Source organism: Pseudoliparis swirei, chromosome 1, assembly GCF_029220125.1.
Source record: "Pseudoliparis swirei isolate HS2019 ecotype Mariana Trench chromosome 1, NWPU_hadal_v1, whole genome shotgun sequence".
Taxonomy (NCBI): domain Eukaryota; kingdom Metazoa; phylum Chordata; class Actinopteri; order Perciformes; family Liparidae; genus Pseudoliparis; species Pseudoliparis swirei.
Genome location: NC_079388.1, coordinates 3,678,275 through 3,704,222, shown reverse-complemented (window position 1 = coordinate 3,704,222; position 25,948 = coordinate 3,678,275). Strand labels below are relative to the sequence as shown.

The following is a 25,948-nucleotide window of genomic DNA, read 5'->3' as shown; positions in this document are numbered from 1 at the left end:
TTGAATAATCCTGACAGAGTTTTCTATCAATACATCCTTCCCTCCCCCCCTGTGACGTAGGGAGCTTCGCAGGCGGAGCTCTGCTGACGGTGCAGGGCTCCGGGTTCGACCCGCAGAACGCCACCGTGACGGTCTGCGGGGAGGCGTGCGAGGTCCTCCGAGAGACGGCCACGTCGTCCCGGCTGGACTGCCGCTCTCCGCCCATCAACGGTGAGTTCAGGACCCCACAGACCGTTCAACACCACGTCAGGACAGTCTGCTGTCGTCTCAGTCCGTCTCAGTTCGGTCCGATGTAGCGCGGGGATTCAAAACTTTAAAGGTTAAATATTTAAAGATGAATTGAGACAGAAACAATGTGTCTCAAGAAGACAAACACGCTTCAATGAGAGAGTAATTAACAAGAAAATGCAGCAATATTTAATATATATTCCTCATGAGTCCATATAGCAACAAACAAAAATACAACAACAATATATACAATACAATAAGAGCACACAGGTACCATCACTGCAGTTAAAAAGTCACTTGTGGTTAAAAAACATACAAACACGTGTCTTTTATAATGACATGTTCTGAGTCATCTAATCGATATTTAAAATTATGAATCAAATTCCTCAATTTGTCCATCTGGGAAGCTGCAGCATGATTCTGAGAGCACCGTTAAATTCAGGAGGCCCTCTGGAGAGCAGTTTGAACATGTGAAATGTGCGTGGCAGCATGTCGGCTTGTGCATAAAGTTGCAATGTTTACTCTACATCTGGTCATTAAATCAGTTTATGCATTAACGAAAAAGAGAAGTACGTCTTATTATTCTGCCGTTTTTACGGGAAGCACAGTGACCAATTTCATCTTAATTTCTGAAAACCAATCACACGCTCTTATACGTCACAAAAAACACATATTTATCAGTTATTTGACTAAATTTGACTTATTTAATAATAATACAAATTCCCTCACAAAATATAATTAATGCCACTTTGCCGTTCACACAGCGGTGGAACTTAAAAAGCACAAATTGACCACGTTTATTACATTTTATAGTGAACTCAAAAGTGTAATCCTTGACTGTTAGCTTCAGGGTTGCAGTAATTCTTTACGTAAAACTCCTCATCGCAGCGTGGAAAGTGGGAACATTACGAGTCTCAAACATCTGACTTAACAATGCATTAACAATAAAGAGAGGAACGTTATATTATTCTGCCATTTACTGACGCACGGTGACCACTTTCATCTTAATTTCTGAAACCAATCATCATTTATCAGTTATTTGACTTGGTAGTCGGCTTCTTCTCATCAACATCTTTCTTCTTATAAAAAAGGAGAATAAAAAAATAATTAAAAAAGCCTCACACGATGTAATTAATGTGACTTTGCTTATTTCCTCACCGTTCACACAGCGGTGAAACTTAAAAAGCACAAATTGACAAAGTTTATTCCATTTTATAGTAAACTCAAAAGTCTTGAATATAAAATAAAAAAATCTTTGACTCCAAGCTTCAGGGTTGCAGTAATTCTTCACATAAAACTCCTCAACGCAGCGTGGAAAGTGGGAACATTCCGAGTCTCAAACATCTGACAGATTCTGAGAGCACGGTTAAGTCCAGAAGGCCCTAAAGAGAGCAGGTCTCACATCATGCCCTCTTAAACGTCACAAACCCCACATATGTATCAGTTATTTGACTTCTCCTCCTCCACATCGTTCCATTGTTGCTCTAAAGGTTCCGGAGGGTTCTCACGTTCTTCTTTTGGAAAGAATGTGTTCCCGCCGATTCGTGATTTGTTAAGTTCTCGGCTCATTCAGGCGGATTTTTAAATATTGTTACAGGAATGTTGACGAGGACACGATGTGAGGAACGCCACGGAGGACAATGACTCTGACGGCCTCGATAAGACGTCTAAAGACTTGTTCTCTCTTTGCACCCCCCCCCCCCCCATCAGACACCCGGCCCGTGGTCAGCTGCGTGGTCGCCGTCGTCAACCCGCTGGACGCCGTCAACATGTCGGACGGCTACGCCTACAAATCTCAGCTGACTCCGCTGATCGCCGACGTCTCTCCGCGCAGAGGAGGCACCGCCGGAGGCACCCGGCTCACCATCAGCGGCTCCGGTTTCAGGTGAATGGAAAGGAGATAGGACACGCCCCCAGATTACTGGTTCAGGAATCAGGCGCCGCGACTCACGTTACGCACGCCGGGGCTTTGTTTCCACTTCTGCTTGGGCCCTGAAGGCATCCTGACAAAATACTTTGTTTGTTTTGCACACGATCGAGTCGGGCCAATAATAACGCCTCGATGTACAGCACATTATAATTAACAGCAGAACAATGCAATTATATTATATACTTTTATAGATTTAAACACCATGGAAACATAAAAACAATCCCTTTTATTCTATTTAGTTATATTATTTGATATTATTGGAATAATATAACATACCATATGTAACATAATGTCATCATTTGTTGTATGATAATAAAGTGTTTTATTGGGTTTGGTTTATAAACTTTATATATTGTTATATGACGTGTTAAAGTAAGATATATTATATTATATTACAGTTTATCATATATATTGTTATCTAGCATGCTATTGTATTATAGTTTCCTCTATTAAATTATATAAATGTTGATTATACATGTGGTACATTATAGTCCAGAGGGTTTAATGTTTCAGTATGTTATTTTATACTATTTATATATATATATATATTTATACTATATATATATATATATATATTTATACTATATATATATATATATATGTGTATGTATATCATCATATGTTGTCATGTATCTATTGATCGTTCCACAGCATATATGTGTATATATTTATATATACATATATATATATCTATATATATATATATCTATGTCATGTATCTATTGATCGCTCCACAGCATATATATATATATATATATACATATATATATACATACATATATGTATATATATATATGTATATATATATGTATATATACAGGACTGTCTCAGAAAATTAGAATATTGTGATGAAGTTCTTTATTTTCTGTAATGCAATTTAAAAAACAAAAATGTCATGCATTCTGGATTCATTACAAATCAACTGAAATATTGCAAGCCTTTTATTCTGATTTATTGCTGATTATGGCTTACAGCTTAAGAAAACTCAAATATCCTATCTCTAAATATTAGAATATCATGAAAAAGTATACTAGTAGGGTATTAAACAAATCACTTGAATTGTCTAATTAACTCGAAACACCTGCAAGGGTTTCCTGAGCCTTGACAAACACTCAGCTGTGTTAGAGTTGGAAATCGACACACCACCTGGACAGGACTCACTGGAAGAAATAGCAACAGACTTTTACTTTAAATCTATAAAGCGTTTATTCAAAATCAAGATACAAAATAGACAATTCATGCGCATGGACCCAAATCCAAACCTGACACCAATGGCTTCAGGGCTGCAAAAGGGATGGTGTCTCAGAGTGAGCCGCCATCTTAAATAGAATGATAAGGACAGTTCTGATTGGACAGGAGCATAAGGGGGCGGTGTCTTCTCATTGGTTCTTGTTGCCAGCTCCTGCCTCTGCCGTTCCTTCATTGGATGTTGTGTCCAGCTCATGAATATATGTAAAATAGAAGAGGTGAAGAAGAGGACAGATGTGTTGATATAATGGCCCCTGTCTGGTAAGAAGATTCCCTTCCGGCCTTATCTTTTCAGGGATGAGGCCTGGATCGTCTCCGAAGGTCGTTCATACACCGGGGGGGCTTCTTCCCACGTGTGAGTGTGTGTGCGAGGGGGATCGGTGAAGGGGGGGTCAGTGTGGAGAGACAGTGAGGGTTTTAAAGTGTCTAAGAAGGAGAATAAATGGCCCCATCTGGACCCTTGTTATCTATCCTCCCGATGAGGTAAGGACTGTGATTGCTCTTTCTAAACAATGAATACAATGAGCTCTTTCTCTAGTCATCTTCTTTGATGAGTGCAGTGCAGAAGGGGGTTTACATCAACATTCCTTAGGTGTCACTGTTATCTTTCTTTAGATCAGCTCAGACACCAGAGTGCCCTGCCGAGGTATTCAACTCTCATTCAGTGTTTTCCATCTTACACATAATATTTATGCAAACAATACTAGGCTAGGCTAACTAGAGTATATATTCTTAACAAATCCCTCTTTTCACATCCTCTGGATGTGAACCCTTCCTCTGAGAATATTTATTTCCCTCTTTATGCCAGATCTTCATCTTGGCCTGGCCGCACTGAGCGGCTACGTGCCTCGGTCTGAAATAACTTTATTTTCTTTTTCAAGCTCATAAGGATCTCCCTGTCTCCGGCTCTCTCCCTAGCATCCGGTGGGGGAAGGAGAGGGGCTGCCTCCCTCTCGTCTCGCTCTCGCTGTGCCCAACGGAGAACCGGAGGGGAAGAAGGCGGGTACTGAGGCCTGCTTGTATGGAGCTCAAGTCCATTTTGTGACACGCTTTCCCATTCTTTCATCCCATAGAAAGTTGGGGCTATGTCAAAGGGACAGGGAGCGCCGGTACATATCACAACATCCATACCCAGAGTTATCTGTAGGCCAGAAACCGTGGAGCACTGTGTTACCGTACTAATGACCGCCCAGTCCTCGACTGCTTGGTATGGCCAGTTGTACTGTCTGACCTGAAGTTTGTCCTTCCGGGCGTGACCTAAACTGAGATCCCATAGGATCTGCAACCCTGTGAGACTGTTTGCGGGAGGGTAACCAGTGAAAAAGGGATGTGTGATAGCCCAGCGTTGTAGGTACTGATAATTCTCGTGCCATATCGCGTACAGTGGCTCTGTCTTGATACCTGCTTCTCTAGGTGAGAGTCTCCTTCGGTTCGGGATGGGAATAGGGGCGTGGCTCCTGTCGTGTGGCACTCCGACCCACCCATCTAACTCTTCGATCTCGGGGAAGTCACAGGGTCTGCATGTATTGAATCTGTAATGTGTGGGTGTGGAAGGAAAGAGGTGAAATTGAGGGTGATTAGGCTGGCCAGGGTCTTCCACTCTGATGGTCGATGATGGGGTGCAGGCTGGCAGCCTGAAAACCGGTCGATGATCCTGTCCCCGCTGCATTCCCTCTGCTTCAACCCTGGCTGGGTCAAAGTCGTCTGCCTCGTCCTGGTCTCCGACATCATCGTTGGCGTCATCCTGGTCCTCGTCTGTGATGTAGTCTGCGTCTTTCTCTGTGACGTCGTCTGCGTCCTCCTGGTACTCCTGGTCCTCGTCTGTGATGTCTGCTTCCTGCGGGTCAACGTTGTCCATGGCTGTCGTCGGGTCTTTATCCGGTGGTCTCGAACTTGATCTCGTCCGGATCGTCCTGGTCGGGCTTGTTGTTCTTCTTCCACTGGTGTCGCATGGGTCCTGGATTCGACATGACTCTCATGGGCAGCATCGTGGGTGGTAGAGCGTGCTCTTCATTGGCTCCTCAGTCTCTCAGCCGGGTGATGATGGTGTCCGATGCTCCTGTGGGCAGCTCCTCATGGCAGGTCCTCACAGCAGGCAGTCAGCACACGATGGAGGTCGATGCTGGAGCGTCAGGTGTAGCTGTTTGAAGAGAATGAGAAAACACAACACAACAGCCACTAGGCCGGCTCTATATAGAATGTGACACTTGACTATGAAAAATTGTATTTTAATTTCTATATTTAATAAGTATCTAATACTTTCTAGGCTTGAATTCGCAATCTTTAACTGAGTCGGAGGAACAGCTTCTCACCCCGTGTGGGAGGAATCATCTATTAAATGGCCATCCGTCGTCCAACAGAGTCTCAATTACTTATCCAATCCAATCTAACTTTATTTATCTTTACTGGTTATGATAAACGTAATTGATCCTATCTGTGGCCCTTGACTAGGGCATAGAAATATTCAAATCCTACTAGGATCTGATAGCAGGCAGGTATTCGTCCAGCACCCTCCTCTCTCGTGCCTTGAAAGCATCATGGGAAAACAAACAGTCGCACCTGGTGGTGCAGCTAATGGCAAGTCTCACACAGTGAACAGCTGATCTGCAAATGTACAATGTGTTATACGGTGCTCCTCTCTTGGTGAAGCCTCTCACCTGGAGGGCGCTGTGAAGTCCTATGACTTCAAAACACCCTGTCCACCTGGGCTCAGTCCACTTCCCATGTGAACCTCGAGTCTTACCCAGTCACCTGGTTCCACTGATGACTCATCAGCTGGCTCCTATTGGGCTTCAGCAACCTATTTGGAGAAAAACTTAGATCTGGTCAGTTATTATTTTTCCCCAGAATTTTCTCTGAAATATGTCAAGTCTAGGACTGTCTCCTAACTCTTTGTAGACCCCGCATGGGTCTTCATGTCAATAACTCATGGGAGAGAAATGTTCTCCCTCCTCTGAGGATAATTTAGCCATCATTGTCTCAATTGCTTCAATTGTTGATTAGCTCTCGCGACTATCACCTGTGATTGGGCAATAGACTGCTCCGTGTGAATGTGCTCTCTAGAAATATTTCTCAACTTCTTGTAGGTGTTGGTTTGACTTCCAGCCGTTCCTATAGTGGTTTGCGGGGGGGCCTTCTAGCAGGGCTATCAGGATCCCCGATACACCTACGGAACGACCTCTGTGGCATCAACATTTTTCGATCTGATTGTGTTTCTGTCAATGTCCCTGTTGGACAGGTGGCTGGGGCACAATGTGTCAGGTGGTGTCAAGGTGCCTCTGCCTTACCCTTGACCTGGACCATGTGTGAAGTAACCTCCTTCACTTCGTACAGACCAGTCCACCTAGGCTCAGTCCACTTCCTCTTGTGAACCCTGACCCTGACCCAGTCACCTACTTTTACTTTGGTTGGCTCTGCTGCCTCCTGATCGATCGTCTGGGCTCGAACAACCTGGTTTGAGAGAGCTTTTGGTGAGAGAGAAATTAGAGCTTTTATGTATTCTGACATTTCAATTTTACAGACATCCAGAGGTGGCATATGACCTCCATCTCTGGGTGGCTCTGGCATACTTCTTCCTGTTAACAACTCACTTGTTGACGTCTTCCCCCCTGGTACTGCTCTCATGGTCATCAGTACCTAGTGGAAGCGCCTTCGCACATTTTCCTTTTAATCATTTGATTGGCTCTCTCGACCAATCCTTGAGACTGAGGGTGATATATATAGACCCAAACTTGTAGGTTATGCCCAGTGCATATCAACTTTCCCCAGCAGTTTGTTGTTAAAATGTGTTCCGTTGTCGGACCTGATGCGTCTTGTAACTCTGTACCTTGAGTGTGTGCATGTGTGCACTATATGGGGTGTGATCAAACACTCGCAAGTTATGTGTACAGGAGTGGCGGCTCTTCTTCGAATCAGTCGACGTTGAACCCCATCTACTATCACCACAACTATGGAAGGAACACAAATAAGATTGCATCTTTTCATTTATCAAGCATATTTATGATTTCAAAAAATTATTTTTATGATTCTCTGGAGTCCCTGATTCTAAACCTGCTGATATCTGATCTATTAGTCTGTACTTGTCTGGCCCTCCTCTCAATAGTCTGTCCTCAACATAGATTGTTGTGTGCTTCTATCCCTCTTTTGAAATAGGATGGAATTCCTAAATCCGTCCTTTTCAATAATAATAATCTTAATAAACAGTCAACCTCTAGAAGAAAAGAGAGAAATAAAATAAAAATGCTTGCGTCTGTCAATCAATGCAGGAGAACCATGTCTTGTCTGAACTCACAGCGTCATCATTGTGCTTGGGTAAGGAATGTCATAATAAGTCGGCCTAATTATTAAAGAACGGGTTACACATTTATTTATTGGCCCCAAATCAAGGCCCATTTTCCAAGTTTTACGAAATTTAATTAATTAATGTATTCCAGGGAGCCCTCGTCCTCTCCAGTACACCTTCCTATAACAACCATTCTATGATTTAAAAAATATATCTAGTCTGTTCCATCCTTAAGGGATGCTGGTGATGATTAAATTAGAATCGCACGCAGTTTTAACTCTACCTCTATGGGAGCTATCAGAATCAGTCACACATCAGTTCACCCTTCAGTCCTAAAAATGTCTGAAAAATAAGTTAAGCATGTTGTCAGTATCCCCATGATCAGTGTTCTCTACTATGTGTGTATCTAAGCATGTGTCTCTAATATTAACTGGACCTCCGATGTGTGTGCAGTTCTTTACATGTTCTCAAATGTGGAGTAATGCAAGTGTTCATTTTGTTTGTGCACCCAGTCCGTAGCATCAGCCTCTGCTTTCACCATTGTTCTTCTCTGTGCCTCCACTCTGGACAAACACTGTGATGTGGAGCTGCGGTGTCAACGACTGCATTCAATCTGCAACTCTGGTGTTCATTCACCGGCCGCTGCTACTCTTTGTTCAGTGCATAGATCTCCAAGCCTCCACAGTTGGGTCTTCATGAACCTCAATCTCGTGTTGCAGGCAGTCCCTCAGGATCTCAGATCTCATCTTGTATCAAGGAGGAGTTAAGGGCACAATGTCTTTGGTCCCCTGGTGGCGAGTAGGGATGCAGGACTTTGAACCAAAGTCTCCACTGCTGGCTGTTGTCATGCAGAGGTGTGATGTCATCATCATCTACTCTGTCCCACCGGACCCTTTGCTTCCTGTTCAGTGTCTCTTTAGTCTCCAGTTGAATCATTGGGTGGCGAGTGGGTGTGGCACACTTCTGTTCAGTGAGTACAGTTCGCTGTCAGCTGTTGGATCTGGGCACGCCTAATTTTGTGTCTCTGGTCCGGGCCTGGTGCCGTGGATCACAGTTACCTTGTGGCTGTGGCTATGTGTTGGGTGCTTGTTATGGCGGGGTTTAGACATTATGAGAGTACTGAAGTGGTTCTGACTGAGCCTGCTAACCCTGTGGTGGATTAGGACAAAAATTAGCCCAATGTCCAGCCTGACTATAATTAAAAATTATTAATGCTCGTCTAAAGCCTCCGTTGCCCCAGTAGTTACTCCTCTTACTCCTGAGCGGGCTTCTTTTATGCATATTATCTCTGTTATGGGCCCCATTTATGGGCTGCTGACCCACCTGTTGTGGGACATAAGGTTTGAGGGAACTAAACTTGAAGCGGTGCAAACGTGGCTTGCTGTGGCTGTTGATAGATCAGTGCTTATGGATTTGGAGGAGGAGCTGGATACAGACTATACAGGACTTAAGGTCCATGTAGTTGTGCTGCAGTCTGCTGCACCGTGGCTTGTGCCATTTACTTCTGCTTTGGTCAGGTCATCTTTTCTCTGCTGTTTATTTTTATCTGTTTGTCGTCTGACCTGAGCTTCTAAGTCATAGAAGTTCATGTACTTTAGTCCTACTATCCCTTTCAGTTCGGTCTGTATGGTCACAGTCACTGATGATTCTATTGATAACCTAAAAACTGTTCAGTCATGCGAAAAGGCCTCTGAGGCCTCTGATGTCCAATCCAAGGTGGCTGTCATGTTTTTTTTGGACCTGCAATGCGCACTATGTCCCTTAGGGGGGCTGTCGCTCCTGTGTAGTCTGGTACATGTGAACGGCTGTAACCAGTTAGGCCGAGAAATGAGAGCATTTCTGCGACTGTCTGTGGCTTGGTGTGGTGTAGGATGTTTTCTTTGGCTGTTAGTTATAGTGAGTCCTTCTGCTGAAATCTGTCTGCCTAGAAAGGTAACCTGTCGTCTGCAGCACTGCACTTTTTCTCTTTTGACTTTGTAGCCCTTATCTGATAATAGGGTCAAGAGCGCCAGGGTCATGTCCAGACACAGCTCAGCTTTTTCTGCCGCTAGCAGTAGGTCGTCAACATACTGAATTAACACAACACCTGCTGGGATCGTTAGAACAGACAAATGTTCCTTCAGTGCTTTGTTGCACAGACCGGGGGAGTCCCTGTATCCTTGTGGTAACACAGAGTAGGTGTAGCGTTTACCATCATGTGTAAATGCAAAATAGGGTTGACTTTCAACCGCCAGAGGTATGGAAAAGAATGCATTCGCCAAGTCTATGACAGTGAAGTATGTCATAGTGGGTCGTAAATTAGTCAGTGTCAGATGTGGGTCTGTTGTGGGGAATGTTGCTGCTGAGCTGGCTCCAAGGAGGGGGGCTGTTGTTGTTGAACAGGGGCTCCCTGGGGTCCATTGTAACCTCCAGGTCCTTCATAACTTCTTCCTCTGTATCTTCTTCCTCCTCCCCTTCCTCTGCCACCTTTTCCATAATAGTTACCTCTTGGCCTCTTACAGTCTCTGGCAAAGTGCCCTGGCTCCTCACATATGTAACAATTGTATGGGTCTGTTGTCCTGCCTCCTCTACCAGGTACATAGTTGGAGTTGTCATGGTGTTGTGTGTTGTCAGTCTGTCTGTACCATCCGTTATTCAATGGCTGGGGAATCATCTGTGGGGACCATGTGGGTTGGGGAGGGTAGAAAGGAGGGAGGGGGGCTTCTTGTTGTTGTACTGCCAGCATGACAGGAGCTATTTTTGGATCTTCCTGCATGGATCCCAATACACTTGCTAACTGTTCTTGTGTGGCTACCAGCTGCTTCTGTACTTTGTCATCTTTGGCTATTTTAGTGTTATCTGCTGCGATTTTCTTTTCATTTTGAATCTGTAGTCTCAGTAGCTCTAACTTTAGAGTTTCTGCATTAGTGGGCTCTGGGACCTCTGGAGCTACGCTTTCTAGGAAGTGCATTACATTATCAGTCCACACTTCCTGGGACAAAATTTTTAGTCTCACTACATTCTTTAGCTGAGCCTGCACGGTGTCTGGCAGTCCCTTAATGACCATGGCTCGATACATCTTTCTGGTTGGGGGTGTTTGTGTATGTTCCTCTCCAAATGCCTTTCTCCATACGGCTTCACTCCGGGCCATAAATGCAACTGGGGACTCTTTTGTGTTCCAGGAAAAATCCTCGACTGCGGTAGCTGTGTGTTTACTGGGGTATTTTCCTCGTAATGCTCCGTAGAGTGCTTCTTGGAATCTATTCTGAATCATGTTATGTGGGTGGTTCTCTGTAATCCCTATCTTTTCCCAAATTGTTTGTGCGGCTGCTTCACCCACACATCCTGCCAGAAAGCGGCGAAAGTCACCTAGAGCCAAGTCTGTTCCAGTAATGGCCACTTTAAGTGCTGCAATCCACTCATCAGCCCCGTTCATCGGGGGGGGTAATGTTGTCAGTACTGCTGTTGTGTCTACGGGTGAGTATGGAACATAATCCATGACCCCAGCGGCATGCCCGGGGGCTTGCACCAAAGGGAGTTGTCTGACAGGTGAAAGGTCAGGAAAAATGGGGTCCCTATAGACAGGTGCGCCCTGCGAGCGGCTTCTTCCATACTGATGACCTGACCTGGTTCTGAGGGGGGAGGTGTTAGTGGGAGGAGAGAGTTCAAGTCTGCCGCACACATTGTAGCTGACAGCTTTTCCTAGTGGTGTGTCACCTGCTCTAGGCTGGTCATCATGCTCTTCTGGCTCACTGTCTCCCTCTGCTGACCTAGTTTCGTCACTTTTGTTTCTGTCACTATCTGATTTCTGCTGACTGTCTCTTTTTCCTCTGATTTCTCTCTCTCTTTCCTGTCTATCAAGTTCTTCTATCATTAAGGTCAGCATCTCTCCTGTGAGGCCTTGGCGCGGTTCAGGCTCCTCGTCTAAGCTGTGTCTCCTCTGGAGGCGTTCTCTATTGTTTTTGGCCAGCTTTTCTCTCTCAACCTCGACTGTTGTTGGTGTGCTAGTGTGCTGTGTGATTGGATGGCTTGTGCCTGTTTGAAGGAGGGCTCTCTGTTCACGCTCACCTTGTGCTTGTTGGTTACTTAGTGTTTTTTCTGTATGTCCAGTCATGTCTTCCAGTCCTTCTGTTGTCCCTGACAAGTCGCTTAGTCTCTCATTGTCATCTGGGGTTCTGGATTTAAAGTCTGCATTCACCTGTCCCTGCACTGCATTCAGTGTTACGATGCCTGAGATGGAGGCCTTTAGTCCTCCATCTGCCACTTCTATTACCGGCATCTGTATGAATGGGTTGCTTGAATGATATGATGGAGGCGCTGTCGGGCCTGCTCTGCTGTCTATTTTTAGATCAGTGTTCTTTAGGTTTGGGTATAACCTGCTGTCCTGCTGCTGAGCTTTCTCTACCCTGCCGTCTCTTATGGATTTTGTTTTACGTTCCAGTTCCTCGACGGCCCATTGTTTGACCTGCTTCTCTTCCTCAGCCTCTGTTATTTCTACTTCAGCCTTTTTACGGGTTGAACTTGTGCTCACACCCTTTTTTATCTGGTTATATCTGTCTTTTGCATCTTCTACATCCTTGTCTATGCTTTTCCTCATGCTTTCTCTTTCTTCCTCATTGGGGAGAGAATTGTTTGGTCTTAACCATCCCCTTTGTATCCAACTTCCTTCTACTCTTTTGAATACTTTGCTTACTTCTGCCCACTTCAGGCCTGCTCTGTCCTTCACTCGTTCTTTCAACCAATCTCGCACTGTCATCTCTCCTATGGGTGGGCTCGTCATTATGTGTTGTTGTGTTCTTTTATCTTTATCTGGGTATCTGCAAATGTCCGTTTTCTGTTAATATTAAAAATACGTATTTATTAAAAAACTATGTTTCAGAAAGAAAGGTGATGTTCACACACTCTATCAGCTTATGGGGAAAAAACAAAACATTTGCACATCGCATACATAGGTAAAGAAAGGTGATGTTCACACACTATCAGCTTATGGGGAAAAAACAAAACATTTGCACATCGCATACATAGGTGTCAGTTTCTTAACAGCTCATGAGAAATTGATTACTCGTACGTCCAACGGACGACTGTAATAATAACCACTGTCTTTTCTCAAAAACAGTAAACCCAAAACTATCCTTTGAAACCGACTAAAATAAAAACCTCAGTTTTGAAACGGTGTTTGAGAAATCAATTACTCGTACGCCTAACGGCTTTACTGTAATAATAACCACTGTCTTTTCCCAAAAACAGTAAACCCAACACTATTCTCTAAAACTGTCAATCAAAAAAGATAAACAAATAAAAACTCAGTACTAAAACAGTGATGGGAAATCAATTACTCGTACGCCGGACGGCATTACTGTAATAATAACCACTATTGTTTCTCAAAACCAATAGTAAACCCAACACTATATCTTATCTTTAAAAGGAATTCTCTTGTCACTGTGGCTCTCAACTTTAGCTCGCTCAGGGAGCCTGCTGGAGCTGCGCGCGCCGCTAAGTGGGTAGGGGCGGGGCTTCTCTGTCTGTGACGGCGCGTGCGCTCCGCGGGGACGCGCAGCCGCTCGTCTCCTCCTCTCCCCCTCCTTGTTTACGTTTTCTGCTCTTTTTTAAGCGGAGTTACCTCTTTGTTTCTCCGTATCCTCCTCAATCTCAAACTCGTAACTGCTTTTAAACGTAGTACATAATCGCCATACAATGTGTTCTTTACTCGGCAGCGTGCCTTTCAAAACAATAAATCCTTATTTATCACTCGTGAAATTCAACAGGCTAGAGCTTGCGTTGACACCGTGAGGTTTCGACTCTGCTCTGTTGATCCCACTTTGACAACATGTATTCACCACCGGTATTCAACATTCATTCACAGTTTATGCATACACATGTGTTTAATTCCTACGCGACCCCGGTTCCTTTGGGGGCCGACTCTCCAACGTTACCCGCCGGCCTCTCTTCTATTAGAGGACTTTAAACTACGCGACCCCGGTTCCTTTGGGGGCCGACTCTCCAACGTTACCCGCCGGCCTCTCTTCTATTAGAGGACTTTAAACTACGCGACCCCGGTTCCTTTGGGGGCCGACTCTCCAACGTTACCCGCCGGCCTCTCTTCTATTAGAGGACTTTAAACTACGCGACCCCGGTTCCTTTCGGGCCGACTCTCCAACGTTACCCGGGCTCTCTTCTATTAGAGGACTTTAAACTACGCGACCCGGTTCCTTTGGGGCCGACTCTCCAACGTTACCCTCTCTTCTATTAGAGGACTTTAAACTGTGACCCCGGTTCCTTTGGGGCCGACTCTCCAACGTTACCCGCGGCCTCTCTTCTATTAGAGGACTTTAGTGTCAAACTGTATCGTGATTTCCCTTTTTACGCTTTATTTCTATTAAAATCAAGTCAAACAATTTTGCAGTTTCAATACTCACTTCCAATACTCCTGATCAAATTTAGAGTATTCAATCTGACTGATTTAAATGAATAGGTTCAGTCCTACCTTATTTTGTACACCGGTGTTTTGATCAGGGTTCTTGGAGTGGGCCTTGAACGCAGTGGTCCGTCCGGGGGTCTCTCGTGCTCGTCCTTCTCAGGTCTTCTGGACCGGATTTCACAACCATTCTCTTGCTACCATTTGTTAGAGTTGGAAATCGACACACCACCTGGACAGGACTCACTGGAAGAAATAGCAACAGACTTTTACTTTAAATCTATAAAGCGTTTATTCAAAATCAAGATACAAAATAGACAATTCATGCGCATGGACCCAAATCCAAACCTGACACCAATGGCTTCAGGGCTGCAAAAGGGATGGAGTCTCAGAGTGAGCGGCCATCTTAAATAGAATGATAAGGACAGTTCTGATTGGACAGGAGCATAAGGGGGCGGTGTCTTCTCATTGGTTCTTGTTGCCAGCTCCTGCCTCTGCCGTTCCTTCATTGGATGTTGTGTCCAGCTCATGAATATATGTAAAATAGAAGAGGTGAAGAAGAGGACAGATGTGTTGATATAATGGCCCCTGTCTGGTAAGAAGATTCCCTTCCGGCCTTATCTTTTCAGGGATGAGGCCTGGATCGTCTCCGAAGGTCGTTCATACACCGGGGGGGCTTCTTCCCACGTGTGAGTGTGTGTGTGCGAGGGGGATCGGTGAAGGGGGGGTCAGTGTGGAGAGACAGTGAGGGTTTAAAGTGTCTAAGAAGGAGAATAAATGGCCCCATCTGGACCCTTGTTATCTATCCTCCCGATGAGGTAAGGACTGTGATTGCTCTTTCTAAACAATGAATACAATGAGCTCTTTCTCTAGTCATCTTCTTTGATGAGTGCAGTGCAGAAGGGGGTTTACATCAACATTCCTTAGGTGTCACTGTTATCTTTCTTTAGATCAGCTCAGACACCAGAGTGCCCTGCCGAGGTATTCAACTCTCATTCAGTGTTTTCCATCTTACACATAATATTTATGCAAACAATACTAGGCTAGGCTAACTAGAGTATATATTCTTAACAGCTGTTATAAATCTTTTTTTTTACTTGGTCTGAGGAAATATTAAAATTTTATGAGATAGGATTTTAGAGTTTTCTTAAGCTGTAAGCCATAATCAGCAATATAAAAAAAAATAAAAGGCTTGCAATATTTCAGTTGATTTGCAATGAATCCAGAATGCATGACATTTTTGTTTTTTTAATTGCATTACAGAAAATAAAGAACTTTATCACAATATTCTAATTTTCTGAGACAGTCCTGTATGTATGTATATTTATGTCATGTATCTATTGATCGCTCCACAGCTCCGACATAAACAAAGTCAACGTGACCATCGCGGGCTCCGTGTGCGACGTTCAGTCCACCAACAGCACACACGTCATCTGTGTGACCAACTCCCAGCGCCAGTCTCAGGAAACCAAAGTCCGACTCAGCATCGGAGACCGAGGCGTCGCCACGATGGTGAGCGCTGACGGTCCTGAGCCTCATCACAGGGACCCGGGTCTGTCCTGATGCCGTGAGACTCGGGTCTCTGTAACACGCGCTTGTTATTCGCCTCTTTCTGCAGGACGAGGCGGACTTCTTCTACGTGGACGTGTGGTCGTCCAGGTTCACGTGGGGCGGCCAGCCTCCACCCGAGCAGGGCACCTTCGCCGTCATCACCAAAGGCCAGACCATCCTGCTGGACACCAGCACCCCGGTGCTGAAAATGCTCCTCATTCAAGGTACTTCAAGGACTTCATCCTGGCGGCGTTCGGACATGTTAGCTGACTCGTCACTGAAACAGCAGCTCCTGAGACCCTGTGTGGGCTGCATGGTGGCAGCGTGGCTCAGAACTGTCAGCTCACAGCAAGAGGAGCCGGGATGGAGACATTATACAGGATCATGGATGGATTGATACATTATATATCATAATGGATGGATTTATGGAGGGATACATTATACAGGATAATGGATGGATTGATACATTATATAGAATAATGGATGGATTGATGGATTGATACATTATATAGAATAATGGATGGATTGATACATTATATAGAATAATGGATGGATTGATGGAGGGATACATTATATAGAATAATGGATGGATTGATGGAGGGATACATTATACAGGATCATGGATGGATTGATACATTATATAGAATCATGGATGGATTGATGGATTGATACATTATATAGAATAATGGATGGATTGATGGATTGATACATTATATAGAATAATGGATGGATTGATGGAGGGATACATAATATAGAATAATGGATGGATTGATGGAGGGATACATAATATAGAATAATGGATGGATTGATACATTATATAGAATAATGGATGGATTGGTGGAGGGATACATTATATAGAATAATGGATGGATTGATGGAGGGATACATTATATAGGATAATGGATGGATTGATACATTATATAGAATAATGGATGGATTGATGGATTGATACATTATATATAATAATGGATGGATTGATGGATTGATACATTATATATAATAATGGATGGATTGATGGAGGGATACATTATATAGGATAATGGATGGATTGATACATTATATAGAATAATGGATGAATACATTATATTGAATGATGGATAGATTGATGGATTCATTATATAGCATTATGAATCATTTCACGTGACAAAGAGAATTGATTGAGTAACTAAAAAGAGTTTTTAGATTTAGATTTGTTTTATCTGTATGTATTTTCTGAATTCAGTATTGTTTTGGTGTAGCTAGTGCCAATAAGATGATATGCAACAACTTAAAGAAGCCTTGTGTATAGAATAAATGCCCTTTGTCCTCAGGAGGCACGTTGGTGTTCGATGAAGCGGACATCGAGCTGCAGGCAGAAAACATCCTGATCACGGATGGCGGAGTGCTCCAGATCGGACAGGAGGGGGCGCCATTCCAGCACAAAGCCATCATCACGCTGCACGGGAACCTGCGCTCGCCTGAGATACCGGTTTATGGGACCAAGACTCTGGGTGTCAGAGAGGGCGTGCTGGACCTGCACGGTATGGAAACACACACATTCAGACAGATGACAGCATCAATATCAAGATATGAAGATGGTTAGCTTAGCTTAGCACAAAGGCTGGAAACAAGAGCAACCAGCTAGCGTGGCTTTGTCCAAAGAAAACCTTTTATAGTGAGATTAAATAACACTTAAATTGATGTATGTATGTACGTATTTGTACATTGCTGTCAGAATACTTCCACCAGCAGAAGTGACATTAAATAGTCGTAACCCAAATGTTCCTAAAGGCACCTGATGACACGTCATGAAATTAGGGCTGCAACTAACGATTATTTTGATAATCGATTAATCGGTTGATTATTTTATCGATTAATCGATTAATCGGATAAAAAAACAAAAAAACTTTAATTTTCAACCCTTTATTCAAAACAGGGTCCGTACGGTCATGGAAAACCTGGAAAAGTCATGGAATTTTTAAATGGCTATTAGCGGGCCTAGAAAAGTAATTGAAAAAAATAAAATCCCAAAATATTTGGAAAAGTAATGCAAATTTGTTTTATTCAAATGTTAATTTACACGGTACATATACGGTATGCTTTGGAATTCTCATTGTTAGTTTAAATACTACATCTTCTCACTTTGTCACGTATAGACAGAGTTTTCACAAAATGTTTAATCATGGAAATGTGGTTTAAAGTCATGGAAAGGTCCTGGAGACCCACTGGTCAGCATGTGGATGAACCTGTTCACTGGTCAGCATGTGGATGAACCTGTTCACTGGTCAGCATGTGGATGAACCGTCACAAACAGACTGACAGCTTTCCTCTCCTGAGCAGTGGTCCCCATGTGGCCCCCTGAACAATATCAGAGACGCGTTCCGATTTATTATTTTTTTCACCTGGCCCGCTGCCGTTGAGATTGCAGTGAGACGCGGAGAAAATGTGAAGTGGTGCTCTTCGCAACAAAACATCTTTGATGAGACGTGTCGAGTCTCGGCCAATCAGCGTTCAGATGTCGACAGCGTTTGGGAAGTTAGGTTAGCTTGAATGTTAGTCCTCTACATCTGCTGCTGTCATGCTGCACGGTGTAGCGATACTAACGAAGTACCTGTACGTTAAAAACGGTGTGATTTAGCATATGTTTAGTATCGATACTTCATTAAAAGAGCGATCAGAGCGCACGCGCTGCTCCGCTCCGTTAAACGTTGTCTGCACGCGCAGCGCAGCGCTCACAGCGAGTGGCGTCGTGGCTTATCTCCGTTGCCTTTCTCCATGGAAAAATATGTTCCGCTATCCGCCACGGAATAAATAACCACGTTTTCTACGTTATACTCTTGTGGAAATGCCACACACGTCGTGACATGTAGCGCCCTGGTGTCTGGGTTCATAACGTGACCCGGAGGCGCACTTAGCTCCGTGAATGTCTCCGACTACGTGAAGGACTTCCGCATCCAGCGCCACGTGAGCAGCAGCAGCCAATTAGATTCATCAACAGAGGAGCAGCTCAGCTCTGATTGGCTCTCACAACGCAGCGTTCTCTCCCTCGGCTCTTGTTTCTCCTGCGCCGCTCTGCGCTCAACTCAACTTTGTTTATACTCCGTGACTTATTGAGCGCCGTAATAATCGCGCGACACAACGAATCGATAATGAAATTCGTTGCCAACTATTTTAATAATCGATTTTTATCGATTTTATCATTCGTTGTTGCAGCCCTAGTCATGATGACACGTCATGATGTCACGTCATGATGTCACGTAGTCAGCAGACAGTCATTTGAGTGGCGTGTCCAGAAGCGATGTCATTATTAGTGATGCAAGTCGTTGTTGACCACCTGTCCCTGCAGGTATTCCCGTCCCCGTCACCTGGACCCACCTGGCCGAGACGGCGGCCAACGGCTCCGTCACGCTGACTCTGATGAAGGCGGTGACGTGGAAAGTCGGAGATGAAATTGTCATCGCCTCCACCGGCCACAGGTGAGGCCTCCACTTGGTGCATGTGGTCGAAGGCAGAAAAAGAGACAATGATTAGAAGTCAAGACTATAAGGTGGTAGTGAAATTAAAACATAGTGGAGAAGAAAAGGAACTCCAGATGAACTAAAAAATGTATTTCCATTTTCAGGCACAGCCAGAAAGAGAACGAGCAGAAGACGATCGCCGCCGTGTCGGCCGACGGCCGGACCCTGACCCTGACCGAGCCGCTCGAGTACTCTCACCTCGGGGTGACCGTCACGCTGCCCGACGGCACGGTGTTCGAGGGCCGAGCCGAGGTGGGTCTCCTCACCAGGAACATCGTGGTGCGAGGCGCCGTGCACCAAGACTGGAACAAAGCCATCGAAGCCTGCCCCGAGGGCTTCAACTCAGGTACCGCGTGTTTCTAAACCTAAAGAGCAGAAGAAGAAGAGACACGCCGTGTTTGGGTAACATCTCTCTGTCCCGGGCCTGCAGGTGAATTCAGCACCCAGACTTGTTTCCAAGGGAGGTTTGGGGAGGAGACCGGCAGCGACCAGTTCGGAGGCTGCATCATGTTCCACGCGCCCACACCCGACAAGAACCTGGCCATCGGCAGACTGGAATTCGTTGAGGTACGTATTTTACTCTCCGCCCCTAATCGTGCCGATCTGATCACTCAGATGGTAAAAAAAAACTAAATGTGATGTGTTTCCAGGTCACCCATGCCGGACAGGCCTTCAAACTGGGGCGCTACCCCATCCACTGGCATCTCATGGGCGACGTCGCCGGCAAGTCATACGTGCGTGGTTGCGCTATCCACCGGACCTTCAACCGGGCCGTGACCATCCACAACACGCACCACCTGCTGGTGGAGCACAACGTGATCTTCGACATCATGGGCGGGGCCTTCTTCATCGAGGACGGCATCGAGACGGGCAACGTGCTGCAGTACAACCTGGCCGTGTTCGTCAAGCAGAGCACCAGCCTGCTGAACGACGACGTCACGCCCGCCGCCTACTGGGTCACCAACCCCAACAACGTCATCCGCCACAACGTCGCCGCGGGCGGCACCCACTTCGGGTTCTGGTACCGCATGCACGAGCACCCCGGCGGCTCGTCCTACGACGGAAACATCTGCCAGAAGAAGGTTCCCCTCGGGGAGTTCTACAACAACACGGTGCACTCCCAGGGCTGGTTCGGCATCTGGATCTTCAAGGACTACTACCCCATGAAGGACGGCGGCTGCCGCTCCAAGACCCCCGAGCCCGCCGTCTTCCGCGGCCTCACCGCCTGGAACTGCGAGAAGGGCGCCGAGTGGGTCAACGTGGGCGCCGTGCAGTTCAAGGACTTCTTGCTGGTCAACAACGAGAAAGCCGGCATCGAAGCCAAGCGCATCCTGCAGTGGGCCGTGGGCGGCTTCGGAGAAGCCGACGGGGCCACGGTGTCCAACTGCACCATCGTGGGCCACGTGGACGAGCTCGGGCTGGGGGACGACTACTGCACGCACCGCGGCGTCATCGCGCCGCTGGACGACGGCCTGAGCCTCCTGAACACCAAGTTCGTCAACTTCGACCGGAGCTCTTGCGCCGCCATCGGCGTGGCCGCCATCGACGGGACGTGTCCCGATCGGTGCGGCGGCTGGTCGGTCCGGTTCAGCGGGAACCAGTACTTCAACTCCTTCAACAAGGCCGGCTTCAGGTGGGAGCATGCGGTGCAGCTGGTGGACACCGATGGCTCCCTCACAGGTACTCCGTCTTTCGGCTCTTCATTTGTTCAACGTTGCTTCATCTTTCCCTCAATTCGTTTTCAGAAAACTGTTGTTATAAAATAGGCATCAAATAGCCCAAATTAAACATAAATGCCTACCTTGGCTGTAACACTCAGTCCGAAGTCTGTCAGTGCTGAAGTCATCGGTTAAAATGTATACTTTAAAGTCAGTCGGACCTCAAACAGCTCGCTTGGCTGCTCCATAGAACTGCAAATGCCGGTGAGAGGTCGGTGTAGTAATCCTCCTCCATCCCTGAGACTGAACCCTCCATTCCTCGTCTTCAGGGAACATCAACTACAAGGTGGTGCCGATGAGCCCCCTGCTGGACCCCGCCCACTGTACCCAGAGCGCAGAGTGGAGCGTGGGCTTCCCCGGCGCCGTGTGCGACCACACGGTCACCTTCCACCGCTTGGCGCTCAACAACCCGACGCCTTCCTCCCTGAAGGCCAAGGACATCATCTTGACCAACGCTCACGGTACCGACACGCACAGACACTGAGGCAGCAGAAACTCATCTTTACATCTATGGTGACCTCTAGTGGTGATTAGTGGCAAGTGCAGGGGATCTCTGTTATTACATTGTTGTTCCTGCAGAAGCAAAAAAGATAATGAAACCGATTATAAAAAGCATATAACACAAACAAATTAATATTATTTATATATATATACATATTATTAATATTATTATTATTCATATTATATATATATATATTTAAGTGTGATGTATAAACAGTTATTAAATCACAATGAAAACATGTATTAAATGTTTATATATATATCTCTTAAGAATGCTAAATGGGGAATCCAAATAAATAAAAGTATCTATTGTAATATAGCATGCGAGTGTATATATATATACATATATATATATAAAACATTTATTATATATATATATATATATATATACACATACTCTATATATATATATACATACACATACTATATATATATATTTATTTATATTTAAGTGTGATGTATAAACAGATAATAAAAGACCAAAAAAAACATGTATTAAATGTTTATATATATCTTATAAATGCCAAATGGGGGATCCAAATGTATCTGTTGTAATATAACATGATATATATATATAGTGGAGATATATATATATATAAATATATATTGATGTTGTTTTTAACTACAGGCAGCAGTGCGGTTCCCTATTTGAAGAAGAGGATGACCCACAAGCTCGGCTGGATGGCGTTGATCCCCTCTGGACAAAAGTACAACTGGTTCTTCCAAGATGCCGACCACATCACCAACATCACCTACGATGCAAAGTTCTACGGCTTCGGCGTACGTGAGACGCACCGGGCGGCGCACGCCGTGACACATCAGGGCGACGCCGTACGCGCGCATGTAGTCAGACCGGCGTTCGGCCCGCTCACCGTACCCTGTGCTTCCCCCTCTCGCAGTCGGATCAATATGTGATCATCAACCACAACTTCACCCAGAGTCCAGACCGCTTCAGGGTCATCGATGACAGGAACGGCTCGGCGGCGCCGCTGAGCTTCAGCGACAACGAGAACGGAGACTGGTACTTCGACGAGACCACCAACAACATGGAATACATCGGTGAGACGCACGGGGAGCCCGGCGTCGACCGGCTGTAGCTTCTTAAATATTAAATATTAAATACACATATCGTTGTTAATTGAATAACTTTGGGTTCGGGACTGTTGGATGATAAAAGTGTCCAAAAATGTATGTTTTTTTCTAGTTATGAACCCAATAATTTAGTTTTAGTTTAGTTTAGTTTATTTCAATCAGCAAAATATACAACAATCAAAATTCAACAAAAGAAGAAAGTGGCTGACCGAAAAGGTCGAGGCTGAAGCTATTTAGCTTATAAGTGCCCTAACCTATGATTTCTCTAAAAAAACGTTTCAAAGAACCATATATATATGTATATATACAGGACTGTCTCAGAAAATTAGAATATTGTGATAAAGTTCTTTATTTTCTGTAATGCAATTAAAAAAACAAAAATGTCATGCATTCTGGATTCATTACAAATCAACTGAAATATTGCAAGCCTTTTATTCTTTTAATATTGCTGATTATGGCTTACAGCTTAAGAAAACTCAAATATCCTATCTCTAAATATTAGAATATCATGAAAAAGTATACTAGTAGGGTATTAAACAAATCACTTGAATTGTCTAATTAACTCGAAACACCTGGAAACACATTTTCAAATGTTTGATTTTGTTTTGCTGTTATAAATCTTTTTTTTTACTTGGTCTGAGGAAATATTCAAATTTTATGAGATAGGATTTTAGAGTTTTCTTAAGCTGTAAGCCATAATCAGCAATATTAAAAGAATAAAAGGCTTGCAATATTTCAGTTGATTTGTAATGAATCCAGAATGCATGACATTTTTGTTTTTTTAATTGCATTACAGAAAATAAAGAACTTTATCACAATATTCTAATTTTCTGAGACAGTCCTGTATATACATATATATATACATATATACACACACATACATACACATATACACACACACATACATACATACACATACATATATACATAAAACAAAAACAAACAAACTTTTCAAGTTTCGAATTTCAATAACGATGATCGTGATAGTTCTCCTTTAACAGACAACAAACTACACTCATTATCCCCGTTATTTGTATGATTATCTACGTCTTAAATCCCGGCCTACATCATTCAGTGCTCTGACTCTTTTGTCTGCAGTGTCGGGGAAGACGAGCCAGCGCCGGCGCCGGTCCAGCGTGGACCGCTCCATGAAGGACACCGCGGTGAACTTCGAGGTGTACCGCTGCTTCTACCCCGACTGCATCACCCCGCCGCCCCCGCCCCCGGCCACGCTCGCCCCGCTCCCCACCCAGCGGCCTGACAACTTCATGTAGGTTCAACCCCCCCCCCCACCACCACCACACCCTCCCCCCCACATCAGCGTGGTATTCATGACCAGGAAGTAACGTGTCACGAGTAGTATTCAAAGCCAAATGTTCTTCAAGTACTAGACGTAGGAGCAGCGTTTAGTTGTCAGTGTTATTTTATAGAGTTATCACTGATGCATTATTAAGGCGGTATTTTTTGGGTGTGATTGGTCGAGAGGGTTTTGATTGACATGTTAATTACAGTTTTATTCTGAAAATAACCCTTCCAGACTTATAAAGACATCTCTCTCCATAAGCACATGCTAAAATACTTATTTTTCAGCGCTATCTATTTTTATCATTATTATTGGTGTTTAAGATCTCTTTCACTTTTTATAACAAAAACTTAAATCAGAAGGAACAAGGAGGGTAAAAAATAGAAGAAGAAAAAGAATTACTGACGTTGTGTTAATTTTCTTTCCCTCCGGGGCTACACGGGTTTAAAAAAACCAGCACATGTTCACAATATCTGTGATTCATAATAGTGGAAATAGTTCTGATGGTTGACGCTGAACGGTTCTGTGTGTGTGTTTGTGTGTGTGTCTCCAGCCTGTGGTCTAACGCCTCCTTCTGGACCAGCTCAGCTGAGAACAACTTCACGGCCCCCGTGGAGGGCGCTGACGTGGTCATCCCCTCAGGTGACCGATGCACACGGCCTCTTTGTGTTTATTGTCATTTTTAAATACACAACAACATCCACACACTCTGTTTGAACCGGACGCGTTGTGATGTAACACCGGTGCGTCCCCTCAGGGACGTGGGTGGTGCTGGACGGCGACACGCCTCCGCTCAACAAGCTGACGGTGGTCGGGGTTCTGGAGATCCCCGATCACGCCCTCAACTCCTCCTCCAGACCGTCTCGGGCCGCTCCCCAGTACCGCTCCGTGGTCCTGGATGCCGTCTACATCTCCATCCAGGTCGGTGGGCCGGTCCTCTGCGGCGTGTGTTGTGTCACTTTGTGTGTCGGTGATGCTCAGCGGGGGGGCGTTGGCGTTTCAGGGCGGCCGGCTGATCGCGGGCTGGGACGACGAGCCGTTCAGGGGTCAGCTGCTCATCCGCCTGAGAGGGAACCACCTCACGCCGGACTGGCCCCTCCCCCAGGGGCCCAACCAGGGCTCCAAGGTCCTGGGTGAGAGAACTCAACACGGACATTTAGATTGTTCCACATATTGTGAATATATTTGAGACGTGATTTGCAATATAGGGTAAAAATAGAAGAAGAAAAATATATAATTATGCTATTAAAAATGAAAAATGTTTAACGTTATTTACATTTAGAACAATTGAATTAATATATGAATCTTATACAGCGAGTTGAATTAGCATGTCATAAAATCAAGACCTATTTATTATAAATAGTGTAATATTTAATTATTTATTTTTGCGCATATTGTAGATATATTTGTGACATGTGATTTGCAATATAGGGTAAAAATAGAAGTAGAACAAAATATTATAGTCTTAAAAATAAAAAAAGGTTTAACCTTATTTACATTTAGAACAATTAAATTAATATATGAATCTTATATAACGAGTTGAATTAGCGTGTCATTAAATTAAGCCCTATTATAAATAGTGTAATATTTATTTATTTTTGCACATATTGTAAATATATTTGTGACATTTGTTTTGCAATATAGGGTAAAAATAGAAGAAGAAAAAAATATTATACTCTTTAAAAAATGGAAAATATTTAACGTTATTTACATTTAGAACAATTTAATTAATATATGAATCTTATATAGCGAGTCATAAAATCAAGCCCTATTTCTTATAAATAGTGTAATATTTTAATTTTAATTTGTGCACAATTCAACAAAACTAAATAAAAATCACAACAGAGATGAATGAATATCACGGAGCAGCAAGAGCCTTTTTTTGTTATTTGACGCCTCCGCCGATATAATAATTAAAAATTTTACAAAATTGAAAACATAAAATAAAATAAAAAATGGATACGATAATATTCTTCTGTATGTTGTAAATATATCTACATCATGTACACTTGGGCCCCCTAAATCAATTATAAAAATGTAAGTTTTTTTATCAGGAACATTTTTTACATGCCATTCTTCTACTCACACGCACACACACACACACACACACACATGTATTGTAACAAATATAATTAACGCCAATGAGAAATACAATCTGAGAAAGAAAGACATATACATTTTAAGAGTCTAACACAATAACACCA

General features: G+C 44.2%; 1 protein-coding gene across 1 annotated transcript in view; it reads left to right on the top strand.

The window, feature by feature from the left end:
- Nucleotides 1–25,948, top strand: part of LOC130195914 (fibrocystin-L-like) — a 62,541-nt gene that overhangs the window by 22,676 nt on the left and 13,917 nt on the right. The window contains exons 40-55 of the mRNA XM_056417709.1: nt 61–210; nt 1,939–2,113; nt 15,438–15,594; nt 15,701–15,857; nt 16,944–17,153; nt 18,959–19,088; nt 19,235–19,476; nt 19,561–19,697; nt 19,781–20,810; nt 21,118–21,309; nt 21,978–22,129; nt 22,249–22,408; nt 23,540–23,711; nt 24,298–24,386; nt 24,502–24,665; nt 24,748–24,877. Coding sequence (XP_056273684.1) covers nt 61–210; nt 1,939–2,113; nt 15,438–15,594; nt 15,701–15,857; nt 16,944–17,153; nt 18,959–19,088; nt 19,235–19,476; nt 19,561–19,697; nt 19,781–20,810; nt 21,118–21,309; nt 21,978–22,129; nt 22,249–22,408; nt 23,540–23,711; nt 24,298–24,386; nt 24,502–24,665; nt 24,748–24,877 — 3,447 coding nt within the window. The remainder of the gene's footprint in view (nt 1–60; nt 211–1,938; nt 2,114–15,437; nt 15,595–15,700; nt 15,858–16,943; nt 17,154–18,958; nt 19,089–19,234; nt 19,477–19,560; nt 19,698–19,780; nt 20,811–21,117; nt 21,310–21,977; nt 22,130–22,248; nt 22,409–23,539; nt 23,712–24,297; nt 24,387–24,501; nt 24,666–24,747; nt 24,878–25,948) is intronic.